General features: G+C 47.3%; 1 protein-coding gene across 1 annotated transcript in view; it reads left to right on the forward strand.

Moving 5' to 3' along the window:
• The first annotated feature begins 1,320 nt into the window (after window positions 1–1,320).
• VEGFA (vascular endothelial growth factor A) overlaps window positions 1,321–12,190 on the forward strand; it is a 64,154-nt gene continuing 53,284 nt past the window's right edge. The window contains exon 1 of the mRNA XM_032648915.1: window positions 1,321–1,515. Coding sequence (XP_032504806.1) covers window positions 1,321–1,515 — 195 coding nt within the window. The remainder of the gene's footprint in view (window positions 1,516–12,190) is intronic.

Genomic DNA, 12,190 nt, shown 5'->3' on the forward strand with positions numbered 1-12,190 from the left:
GCAGAGCCAGCAGGGGTCACTGCAGATCTAAGTAACCTCAGGCAGGTGGCCGGGCCACCCAAGGTCCCTCTCACATTACCACCTGCCTTCACCGGGATGCGGAGCTCTGGCCAGCTCTGCGCAGAGGGGTTGGCGTTTGACTCATGCAGTCCCAGGAGGCCGCCGAGGGCGTCTGCCCTCGCTGCCCTCCGAGGCCTGCCATCTCTTCTCCCATGGCGGCCCTTCATGGTTGGGTGTGTGCCTGGCTCTCCGCCTCACTGGACCCTGAGTTCCCACAGTACCTAGAAAGTGTCTTTCGAGGTGCTTCCCTATAAAGAGCTCTGAGAACAAATGTGTTTCCTCGTCTCACTCTTCCTCGCAGAAGGTCTCGGCCCAGAGACGTAGGAGGCTCAGAGCAGTCCTTCGAGCAAGAAAACCTGTCAGACTTTGTTTAGCCCAGGTTTCCTGTGCTGATTCCTTTCACCACAAGGCACTTAAGGAAACACTGGCTTAAGGCATCATCCTGGGCGGAGGGCAAATGCCCCCGGGGAAGGTTAATGTGTCGAGCTCATCCCCGCCTTCTATTGCAAAGTAATATGTAACACATGTTTGTTGTAGAGCAATGGAAAAAAACAAGTGCAGAGAAGAAAGTTACCTCCCCTATCTCCTGCTCCTTTAGAGCCACCTCAAAAAGCTCTGGCCACAGCCCTGCCTCTTCTAGGGAGGAGGTGACCATGGCATTCCGCTTAAGGCACACCCACTTCTGTTGGAGCAGAAGCCCCATCTGAGAAGGGCCCTTTTAGAGGTCATCTCATCCAACCCTCTGTCTCCACGCTGCATAATTCCCGCCTCCCTTTCTCGTAGACTTTCCTAGGGGAAAGGAGGATGTTGGTGGTGGTTCAGAGGGTGCTGAGTGGCATGGAGGGAAAGGGGTATCTGGATCATGAAGGTAGAAGGAGATCTTCCTTTATAGGTGGGGAAACAGCCTCTGGGGACATGACTTACTGGGGTTTCAAAGTGAGCTGGTGGTGGAGCCCGCAGAATCCTGGCTCCTGGCCAGGCGTCCTCCCCACTGCTCGCCCGGCTCTCCATGCCAGGAGCTTGTAGAGGGCCCTGTGCCCTCCGTGCAAGGCTGCGGTTTCCTCTGTGGACCCCGGCCACCCGGGGTGTGTGGGTGCCGTATGCGCGCACCACAGTTGTGTAACCAGCTCTGGGCTGTGTGCACGCGCTTGGTAACCTGATGCAACAGGGAAGTTGTGGTCCCGTGTGAGCTGGGGTGTGGGCGCTTGGCTGGGACCCAAACCACAAGGAGTATTTGGCTTTTGGCTGCGGAGGCCGCGCATGGGGAGTCGCAGACTTGTCTACGTCAGGGCTTGTCTGTCCCTGGGTGCCCACATCCTGGTCCCTGTGGGCATGAGGCTTGAAATGGGGCTGCCTGGTCAGCTGATGCTCAAGGGGGTGTCGGTGCGGAGCGGAGGGCCTTGCTCCATCCTCATCCTGTTTGTCGGAATGCCTATTGTGCTGGGGGTGGGGCGGGTGGGCTTTCTCCCTGTGGTTCCATCTCTTCCATGTCTTCCTGGTTGTAAACCCCCTGCGACCCCCCAATCCTGGAGCCCTCACTTCAGCTTCAGGTCATTCTGCACAGCAACATCTGCCTCACTCCCTCCACCCTCCTGAGTCTCCCAGCCCTCCCCACCCACCCCCATGGTCTTTCCTGCACACTCCCTGCTGCTGTTGAGGGGAAGCAGAGTGGGGGAGGATCAAAAGAACAGCCGCTTCGTGGCCAGGCCAGATTTTAAATTCCTCTGCCATTTCTGAACTGAGTGACCGAGAATGATCTGTATTCTCGCTTAGCCTCTGTGTGCTCATCTGAAAGATGGGGGCAGTGATACTTCTACCACAGAGCTGTTGGAAGGGATCCTAGGATCTAGGGCGGGACTCCAGGAATGGAAGTTGCTCTTTCATTCAATCTCACATGGATTGAGCATCTGGGGGCCCTCACACCCTGCATCTCCATCACCAAATGGGGCAATGGGCACTTTGGAGAGCCAGGGGCCCTGGAAGGGGATGGCCGTGAAAGCAGGCACTCTCCCACTTGCCCTGGGCCTGGCGAGGGTCTCACTGGACACCTGTGAACCCTCCCTCCTCTCTTGTCCTAGAGGGAGGTGAGGCATGTGTGTTTCTTCTGCCCCACCCCACCCGCTCCAGTCCCTTAGAGAAGCAACATCCTTGGGGGTGGCCAGTGGGCTGCAGGGCTGTGGGCGGGGTGGGGAAGAGGAGCATCTGTGTTCAGCGCCCTCACCTCCATCGCTGTTTGGGCCACACCTGGCCCCCTGGAGCTCCTCCCCAGTGCTCTCAGAATGCCTCACGTCTATATCACTTTATCCTACACTGACTGCCTGGTGTTTTGATGATCTGTTTGTGCATTTATTTTTTTAAAAAAAGATAACTTATAGTGCTTACTATGTGCTAGGCTTCACATGTGTTAATTCACTTCCTCCTCACAGCAGAGGTAGGTGTAATTGCTATCTCAGAGAAGGCCCTGCTGAGATTCGAATAGATTGCGCTGTCCAACCTCAGTCACTACCATATCAATCTGTTTTATTTTCTTTAGAGCCTTGATCATGGATAGTTGCCCATCTGTTTATGCATTGGTTTGCCCATTGTCTGTCTTTCTGTCTAGAAGGTAAGCTCCATGAGGGCAGGGATTTCATCTTTCTTATTCACAATCCCAAAGCCTTGACTGGTGCCTGACGCATGGAAGATGCTCAATAAATATTCCTGGAAAGAAGGAGCCACTGACCCACCTCAGTGGAGACACCTTGAGGGTGTGCTCTGTGGTTGTTCATTTCTGTTTTCCCTGCTCTGCCCAGTACGGGGCTTGGCCCAGACACAGTGCTCAGTAAGCAGTTTGTTAAATGAATAAATGAATGAATGAATGAAAGGAAGAAAATCCAGACGATTCAGTTGTTGCTGCTGTCCCCTCCAGACTCCAAGAACTAGTGGAAGATCTTCAGCCACAGGAAATGTGGGGGAAGAATGTATTCTTCCTGGATCTCTGTTTTGGTTTTCTGTGTGATTTTGTTTATGGGCACAGACTGGGTACACAGGGGGAAAAGTATAAGAAAAAGACTGGAAACTAAACAATCCCTGGGAAATGACTCCTGGGATAATTGCTTAATGTCCAAAGGCAGGAGGAGATAAAAACAGAGTGTATGTGTGTGGCCCAGAGGAGGCTCCTAGTAAGTGATAAATAAATGAGTGAGTGGGTGAGTGAGTGAGTGGGTAAGCTGAGCTGACTAAACAGTGAACTCCCTGAAGGCAGGCCCAGGCCATAATTTTCTTTGTAGCCCCAGCCTCCAGTACAGGCCCAGAGTTTGGTACAGTTGCTAAATGAATGAATGAACGTTAGTACCAAGGAGCATGGGAATGAACAGAAAGGGTTGGTGCTGCAGAGAGCCCCAGAGCCCTAGTGGACCAGACCACAGATGCCGATTCCAACCTCTGGGCCTTTTTCATAGGAGTCAGGGTCTGAGAAGTAAGGAGGGGGTCTGGTGAATGCTAGGAGCCTGGCTCCCACCGATTCATTCTTTTCAGGTGATCTGCCTGGGATACTATGTAGATACTAATAATAATTATAAAAAATAATCAGAGGGCTTCCCTGGTGGCGCCGTAGTTGAAAGTCCGCCTGCCAATGCAGGGGACGCGGGTTCGTGCCCCGATCTGGGAAGATCCCACATGCCGTGGAGCGGCTGGGCCTGTGAGCCATGGCCGCTGAGCCTGCGCGTCCGGAGCCTGTGCTCCGCGACGGGAGAGGCCACAACAGTGAGAGGCCCACGTACCGCAAAAAAAAAAAAAAAAAAAAAAATCAGAGCACATATTTACTGAGCACTGACTATGTGCCAGGCTCTAAGCTCTAAGTAATTGAATTCTTTCAGCAACCATATGAGGTAGTGTACTATTTCCCCTATTTCATAGAGCAGGAGACTGAGGCACAGAGAGGTTATGTGAATGTGAACATCACACAACTAGAAGGTGAACACACAGTCATTGCTCAGGCTCTGCTGGGGATAGCTGTGCTCCCGCCCGTGTGGCTAATAAATGATGTTCTCTGCATCTTGCTCTGGTTGCATCACCTCTCCAGGCCTCCGTTTCTTCATCTGTGGAATGGGAACAACATTCTGATGTGCTAAGAGATGGAAGTCAGAGGACTTTGCCAGCTGTAAAGGGGCTACAGGATTCTTTTAATGGGAATTTTCCTCCCCCTCCTTCATGATCACCTCTAGACCTGGCCTCCTGCCATTAGTATGCCAGGCTAGGCTACAGCACTGGAGAGTCTGGTGAGACAGACTAATCCACTTCCCATTCATGGGTAATTGTTGTCTGATTTGGCCTCCACTTATCTTGTATTTCCATTTTTATTCTCTACCCTCTAAGCCGTGACTTACCTCCAGTCCCATCTTCTTTTCCTTTAATTAGTGCAACAGCTTTCACACTGGCCTTCCAGCCTCTGGGTTCTTCCCCAACCCCATTCACTAATTTGGTTAACATGTAAATCAAAACCTGTTATCTCCTGCCCTCATGCCAAGAACAAATTCCATACTCTTTTTTTAAAAATATATATTTTATTTATTTATTTATCTTTGGCTGCGTTGGGTCTTCATTGCTGTGCACAGGCTTTCCCTAGTTGCAGTGAGCGGGGGCTACTCTTCGTTGCGGTGCGTGGGCTTCTCATTGCAGTGGCTTCTCTTGCTGCGGAGCTCAGGCTCCAGGCGCGTGGGCTTCAGTAGTTGCAGCACGTGGGCTCAGTAGTTGTGGCACACGGGTTTAGTTGCTCTGCGGCATGTGGGATCTTCCCGGACCAGGGCTCGAACCCATATCCCCTGCATTGACAGGTGGATTCTTAACCACTGCGCCACCTGGGAAGTCCTGGGAAGTCCTCTTTCTTTTTTTGCGGTATGCGGGCCTCTCACTGCTGTGGCCTCTCCCGTTGCGGAGCACAGGCTCCGGACGTGCAGGCTCAGCGGCTATGGCTCACGGGCCCAGCCGCTCCGTGGCGTGTGGGATCTTCCTGGACCGGGGCACGAACCCGTGTCCCCTGCATCGGCAGGCGGACCCTCAACCACTGCGCCACCAGGGAAGCCCTCTTTTTTTTTTTTTTTTTAAATGAAATGAAAGGGCCTTGGTAATATGGTCCCTGGAAATACTTCTTTTCCAGCCATCTCCAATGCCCTACAGCCATGCCTATGGCTGGCAGTTCCTGTAATAGAGCATGGTTTTCATGCCTCTTTGCTGTTCCTTCTGCCTAACAGGTCCTTCCCCACTTTGTCTCCACAGTGAATGCCTACTTATTCTTTTTACCCTTCAGAACAAAAAAGACATTGTTGCTTTTCCTGGTTATAAAAGTGATGCATGCTCATTATAAATAATTCAAACAATATAGAATGCACTAGAAAAAAAAAAGGAAATGTTTCCTCTTCCCATAGTTCCAACAATTGGAGATAACCACTGTTAAAGTACTATGAGTATAATCATGAATTTTTTCTATGCATATGTACACATATATCTTGAAATATGTATAAATACACACATACTGACAAAAATGAAATCATTCATGCTGTTTGATAACCAACTTTTTGCACTAAGTGAAATATTTTGGACATCTTTTCCTGTGAGTGAGCAGCTTTACATAGTAATTTTTTTTTATTATTCTTTAAAACTCAGTTTTAATTCAAATGTGTACTGTCCTGGAAGGCTCTGCTGGTTCTTTACTTTTCCTCCAGTCCCCATACACAGTGCCCATCCTTTGAGGGCTCATCATACCTTGTACTTCTTTCTTTGAAACATTTCCCTCTTGTAAGATCATTATTTGATTTAAAAAGCAAATGCATAAAACAATAATTATAAATCTATGGGGGGTTTTGTTTATTTTATTTTAATTTTGTAAAACATTTATTTATTTATTTTTGGCTGTGTTGGATCTTCATTGCTGTGCGCGGGGTTTCTCTAGTTGCGGCGAGTGGGGGCTACTCTTTGCTGCAGTGCGTGGGCTTCTCATTGTGGTGGCTTCTCTCATTGTGGAGCACAGGTTCTAGGCGTGTGGGCTTCAGTAGTTGCAGCACGCAGGCTCAGTAGTTGTGGCTCATGGGCTCTAGGTCACAGGCTCAGTAGTTGTGGCACATGAGCTCAGTTGCTCCGCGGCATGTGGGATCTTCCTGGACCAGGGCTTGAACCCATGTCCCCTGCATTGGCAGGTGGTTTCTTAACCACTGTACCTCCAGGGAAGCCCTAAATCTATGTTAATGGGCACATGATGTATAAAGATATCTTCTGTGATGATAATATAAAGGGGGAGAGATGGAGATGTAAAGGAGCAGAATGTTTATATATTGAAACTAAGGTGGTATTATTAAAACTAGGTTCTTATAAGTTTAAGATGTTAATTATAATCCCAAGATAATAATTAAGAAAATTATAAAAAATATACAAAAAAGGAAAAAGGAAGGGTGTCAAATGATACATTACAAAAAGTCAACTAAATACCAAAATAGGCAGTAATGAAGGCATTGGGAAAAAACAAACAAACAGATAAGACATACAGAAAACAGCTAAATGGCAGAAATAAATCATTTTTAATTAGTAATCACAGTAAATGTAAATGGATTAAACTCTCCTATTAAAAGGCAAAGATTGGATTAAAAAAACACACAATCTGCTGTCTACAAGAGGCTTACTTTAGATATAATGGCATAAAGAGATTGAAAGTAAAAGGATGGAAAAAGATATCCAATGCAAATAGTAGTCAAAAGAGAGCTGGAGTGGTTAAATTATTGTCATACAAAATAGACTGTAAGTCAAAAAATATTAAAAGAGACAAAGGGGCTTCCCTGGTGGCACAGAGGTTGAGAGTCCACCTGCCGATGCAGGGGAGACGGGTTCGTGCCCCGGTCCGGGAGGATCCCACATGCCGCGGAGCGGCTGGGCCCGTGAGCCATGGCCGCTGAGCCTGCGCGTCCGGAGCCTGTGCGCCGCAATGGGAGAGGCCACAGCAGTGAGAGGCCTGCGTACCGCAAAAAAAAAAAAAAAAAAAAAAAAAAAGAGACAAAGAAGGCCATTATATATTAATGAAAGATTCAGTTCAGCAAGAAGATATAACAATTATAAATCTATAAATAACTAAAAACAGAGGCCCAAAATATCTGAAGCAAAAATTGACATGACTGAAAGGAGAAATAGACAAGTCTACAATAATAGTTGGACACTTCAATACACCACATCCAATAATGGATAGGACAATTAGACAGAAGATCAATAAAGAAATAGGGTAACTGAACAACACTATGAACCAATTAGACATAACAGACATATACAGAATACACATTCTTCGCAAGTTCACAGGAAACATTCTCTAGGATCAACTGTATCTTAGCTACAAAGTAAGTCTTAATACATTTTAAAATATTGAAATCATACAAAGTGTCTTTTCTGATCACAGTGAGATGTAACTAGAAATCAGTAACAGAAGGAAAACTGAAAAATTCACAAAAATGTGGAAATCAAATAATATACTCTTAAACAACCATTGAGTCAAAGAAGAAATCATAAGGAAAATTAGAAAATACATAGAGATGAATGAAAATAAAAACACAACATGCCAAAACTTATGAGATGCAGAGAAAGCAGTGCTCAGAGAGAATTTTATAGCTGTAAATTCCTACATTAAAAAAAGGAAAGATCTCTAATCAATAACCTAAGTGTGCACCTTAAAGAACTAGAAAGAGGAGCAAAGTAACCCCAAAGCTAACAGAAGAAGGCAAATAAATGCGAGTAGAGATAAACAGAGAATAGAGAAGCAACATGAAAAATAAACAAAACCAAAAATTCTTTGCAAAGATCAACAAAATTCACAATCTTTAACTAGACTGACTAAGAAAAAAGAGAGAATGCTAAAATCAGAAATGAAAGTGTGTACATGGCTACTGATTTTACAGAAATAAAATAGATTAAAAGAGAATATTACAACCAATAATATGCCAACAAATTGGATAGCTTAGATAAAATGAATCAATTCCTAGAAACACACAGAATTCCAAAACTGGCTGAAACAGAAATGGAAGCTCTGAATAGACCTATAACAATGGAAAAGGTTGAATCAGTAACGAAACCCCCACAGAAGGGAATTTTCTCAACAGGGCAAAGAAAAGCCAAGGACTTTTCACTGGTGAATTCTACCAAACATGTATAGAATTAACACCAATCCTTCTCAAAATCTTCCAAAACGTTGAAGAGGAGGGAACATTTCCAACTCATTCTATGAGGTGAGAATTACCCTGATACCAAAACCAGACAAAAAAAACACTACAAGGAAAGAAAATTACAGGCCAAAATCCCTTATACATATAGATGCAAAAATCCTCAACAAAATACTAGCAAACCAAATTCAGCAGTGTTTAGAAAGAATTATACACCATGACTAAGGATGGTCTACTATGTGAGGGATGGTTCAATGATGGTTCAATATATGAAAATCAGTCAATGTAATATACACTAATAGAACAAAGGAAAAAAAGATAGAAAATCATCACAATTGATGTGGAAAAAGCATCTGACAAAATACAAAAAATTTCATAATTAAATCTCTCAAAAAACTGGCATAGAAGGGAACTTCCTCAACATGACAGAGGCCATACATGAAAAGTCCACAGCTAACCTCATTTTTAATGGTGAAAGACAGAAAGCTTTTCCCCTACAGTCAGAAACGAGACAAGGAGGCCTGCTTTTTGTCACTTCTATTCAACACAGTAACAGAAGTTCTAGCTGGAGCAACCAGGCAAGAAAAAGAAAAGGCATCCAGCTGGAATGGAAGAACCAAAATGATCCATGTGCAGATTTCATAATGTTACCTTACCTTACACTACATATAAAAATTGCTTCAAAATGGATTAGTGATCTAAATTTAACAGCTAAAACTTTAAAACTCTTAGAAGAAAATAGGGGAAAATCTTCAAGACCTTGGATTTGGCAATGATTTCTTTAGTATGACACCAAAACACAGGGAACAAAAGAAAAGATTAATTGAACTTCATTAAAACTAAAAACTGTCACTAAATTGTACACTTCAAATGGTTAAAATGGTAAATTTTATGTTATGTATATTTTACCATAAAAACAAAAAGTTAAAAAAAAAAACCACCTAAGGTAGAAAAAACCCCTTCAATTTCAATTCAAAAATTTACTGTATGGTTCTCCCTTTCCCCCCTACCCCCATCCACAGTGCCCCTCATTGTACCTTGTACATCTCTATTTCCCATTTATAAGGTCATTATTTATTTACAGATTGCTTACAATTTGGCATGTCTTCCTGACCCCACCATGAGTTCCCTGCAGGCAGTAGCACAGTGTTTAAGGCCTCAAGCCCTGGGGACTGAGTTCACATCTTGACTCTGCCTGTGACCACTGTGTGGCCACTGGAAAGTTCTTAACCACTCTGGGCTTCTATGTCCTCATCTATAAAATAAGGGTGATGATAGCACCTACCTCATAGGGCTGTGGTGAGGAGTCAATGAGCTCATACCCCTAGAGGTCTTAGAAGGATGCCCAGCACACAGGACATGCTCAATGAATGTTAGCTATTATTATGTGGGCCTGGCAAAAGGTAGATGGCTATACACTTTGTAAAATGAATGCTCAGCAACAATCCCTGCTCTCCTCTCTGCCATCCCTGGAGGCTAGATAGATAAAATCTATTTCTGTGTGTATATATTTGAATGTTCAAACATGTGCGTATGCACCCCAGGATGCGGAGAGGAGGGAGCAAACCCCTTGCCCCTCTTCCCTCGCCTGTCCTCCTGGGCTCTGGCTTGGTCCACCTCCCACGGCCCAGCCCTAGACTCCCCTCCCTGCTGGGCTAGGGCAAGAAGATTAGACAAGCTTCCCTCTCCTGGTCCTTGGGGTATTGTCCCCAGTGGCAGCAGGAGCCCCTCTCTTCTCTTCTCCCTGGCTTTTGCCTATCCTTAAAGAGGGCCCCTGGGTGTGCCCAGGTTGGGGAGGATGGGAAGGGCTCCAATGTGAGGGTTAGAGTCAGTCCCTGCTGCCATATCAATCAGGGCCCTTTCATTAGCCGGAAACAGCTGCACCCGGCTGCCCCAACAAGTCCAGACGGGGGTTCCCTGCCCTTCCCCAGCCTGCCGCTCTTGCCCCCCTTCCCCAGCTGACAGTCACTCTCACCCTTCCCCGGATGCAGGGGACAGGCTGGGGCAAGCCAGGGACACACTTAGTTTCCCTTCCCTGCTGCCCCTCCCTGAGGTGATACCCACCTCCCCCGCTCCCTCCACCCTATCTGCCCTAAGTCTCTAGGACCTGGCTGGGGTAGGGGCTGGAGGGCTAGTCAGGAGAGGAGTCCACAGGAGGCTGACCATGGTTGGACCTGAGTTCCTTGGGCAAGATGCTTTAACCAGAACCCTGGAACAGCAAGGTGGGGGTGGGGGGGGTCCCAGAGCACAGAGTGGGGAAGACACTCGCCCAGGGTCACACAGTGGCTGAGCCAATACCAGAACCCAGAGCTTTGGAAGCCCATTTTTCTTTCCTTTATCCCACAGCCTCAGTTTCCCTATCTATGTATTGAGGGACTGCCTGGTGGGTCTCCTGACTCCCTTCTGGCTCCGACACTGTGGGCCTCTCAGGGTCCTTCCTCTTCCCCTCCTTGTTTCTCCCTGTTGAGGTGCCGAGGTTTGTTAGTGGAGGTGGACGGGGTGGGGTGGGGTGGGGGAAGGGGGCCCTTCCAGCAGATTCAGCCTCTGTCTTCTTTTTTCTTTCTTTTTTTTTAAACAGAAAATCATTTTTATCGATGTATAATTGACACATAACATTATATTAGTCATATATACAACACAACGATCTGATATTTGTCTATATTGTGAAATGATCACCACAATAAGTGTAATTAATATTCCTCACTATGCATAGTTACAATGTTTTTTCTTGTGATGAGAACTTGTAAGATCTACTCAGTCTCTGTTTTCAACAACATAACGTCTCTGCCAACTAAGAGATCAGAGGCTATTGTATGGGGAGTGTCTGGTTTGGGTGGTGGCCAGATTGGCTCTGCTGGGTTCACAGCTCAGTCAGAGCTCTGCCCACTGTGCTATCTAGCCTGGAGACTGACAGATGCCTGATGGTTGATTTCTGCCAGGATGTGATTATTCAAGGCAAGCCCAAGATGTGGGGAGGGTGTGGATGGATATGGAGGCAACGACCGGGGGCAGGACCCCTGGGGGTCGGGAGTCAGGATCCCCAACGGAGTGCGTAGGGGAAGGCTGGCTCAGCCTAATTCTGAACCAGGCATCTGGGGATCCAGAATTTGGTGCTGGCCTGCCCCAGCCCCTCTGAGGGTCGGGACCTAGGCCGATTGTGCAGGGGTCCCAAAGGTGAGGGAAATGCTTCTCTTCCCCCTCTGACTTCTGATGGCTCTGCGTGAAGGAGTGAGAGGGCTTCACTATGATAACAGCCAGTGTCTTCCCTTTTGGCCAGCATCACCAAAGTCGTGGGTGGATGGGGGGAGGGAGGTGGTGGGAGTCCTGGGGTATGCTCTGGGACCCCTGGGGCTCTTCTCCCGGCTCCACCCTCCTCCCATGGGCTGTGTGACTTTAGGTGAGTCACTGGGACTTGGCTTCTCCATCTGGACAATGGGTCCCTGCCCTACCCTCTCTGTACCGCAGGTGGGTGTGGGAATCTCCAGGAAAGAGAGGGTGCGTCTCTGGGACAAGATAGTCCTTCAGCATCTACAGCATCCCTCACCCCATGGCCTGAGGCAGCTGCTGCCAAAAAAACAACTGTCAACCAATCCTGAGTCAAAACACCGCCATCTCCAGAGAACATCTGACACGGCAACATGGCCCTGCCCTCAGGGAGCTTACTGTCAGAGCCAGTCAGCCCGTAGAGGCGGGGGCAGAGAGAAGCCCAATTTAAACCTGAGGAGGAGTAGGAGGAGGAGTCTCCACAGCCACAGCCTAGATGCAGTGGCTGCCCAGGTGTGTCTGCCTTATGAAACCTAAAAGGTCTTCCTGATGTTCTCAAGGCAGCCATGTCCTCTGTCCTTACCTCTCTCTGCCCCTCCCTCACTGTCTGATGAGTGTCCTCTGTCTCCCGGTGGGCTGGCAGTGGCTTGAGGCCCTCGGCCACTGCTGTCCTGGGGCCTAGTGCAGTGCCCACA

The sequence above is a fragment of the Phocoena sinus genome, chromosome 11, assembly GCF_008692025.1.
Source record: "Phocoena sinus isolate mPhoSin1 chromosome 11, mPhoSin1.pri, whole genome shotgun sequence".
Taxonomy (NCBI): domain Eukaryota; kingdom Metazoa; phylum Chordata; class Mammalia; order Artiodactyla; family Phocoenidae; genus Phocoena; species Phocoena sinus.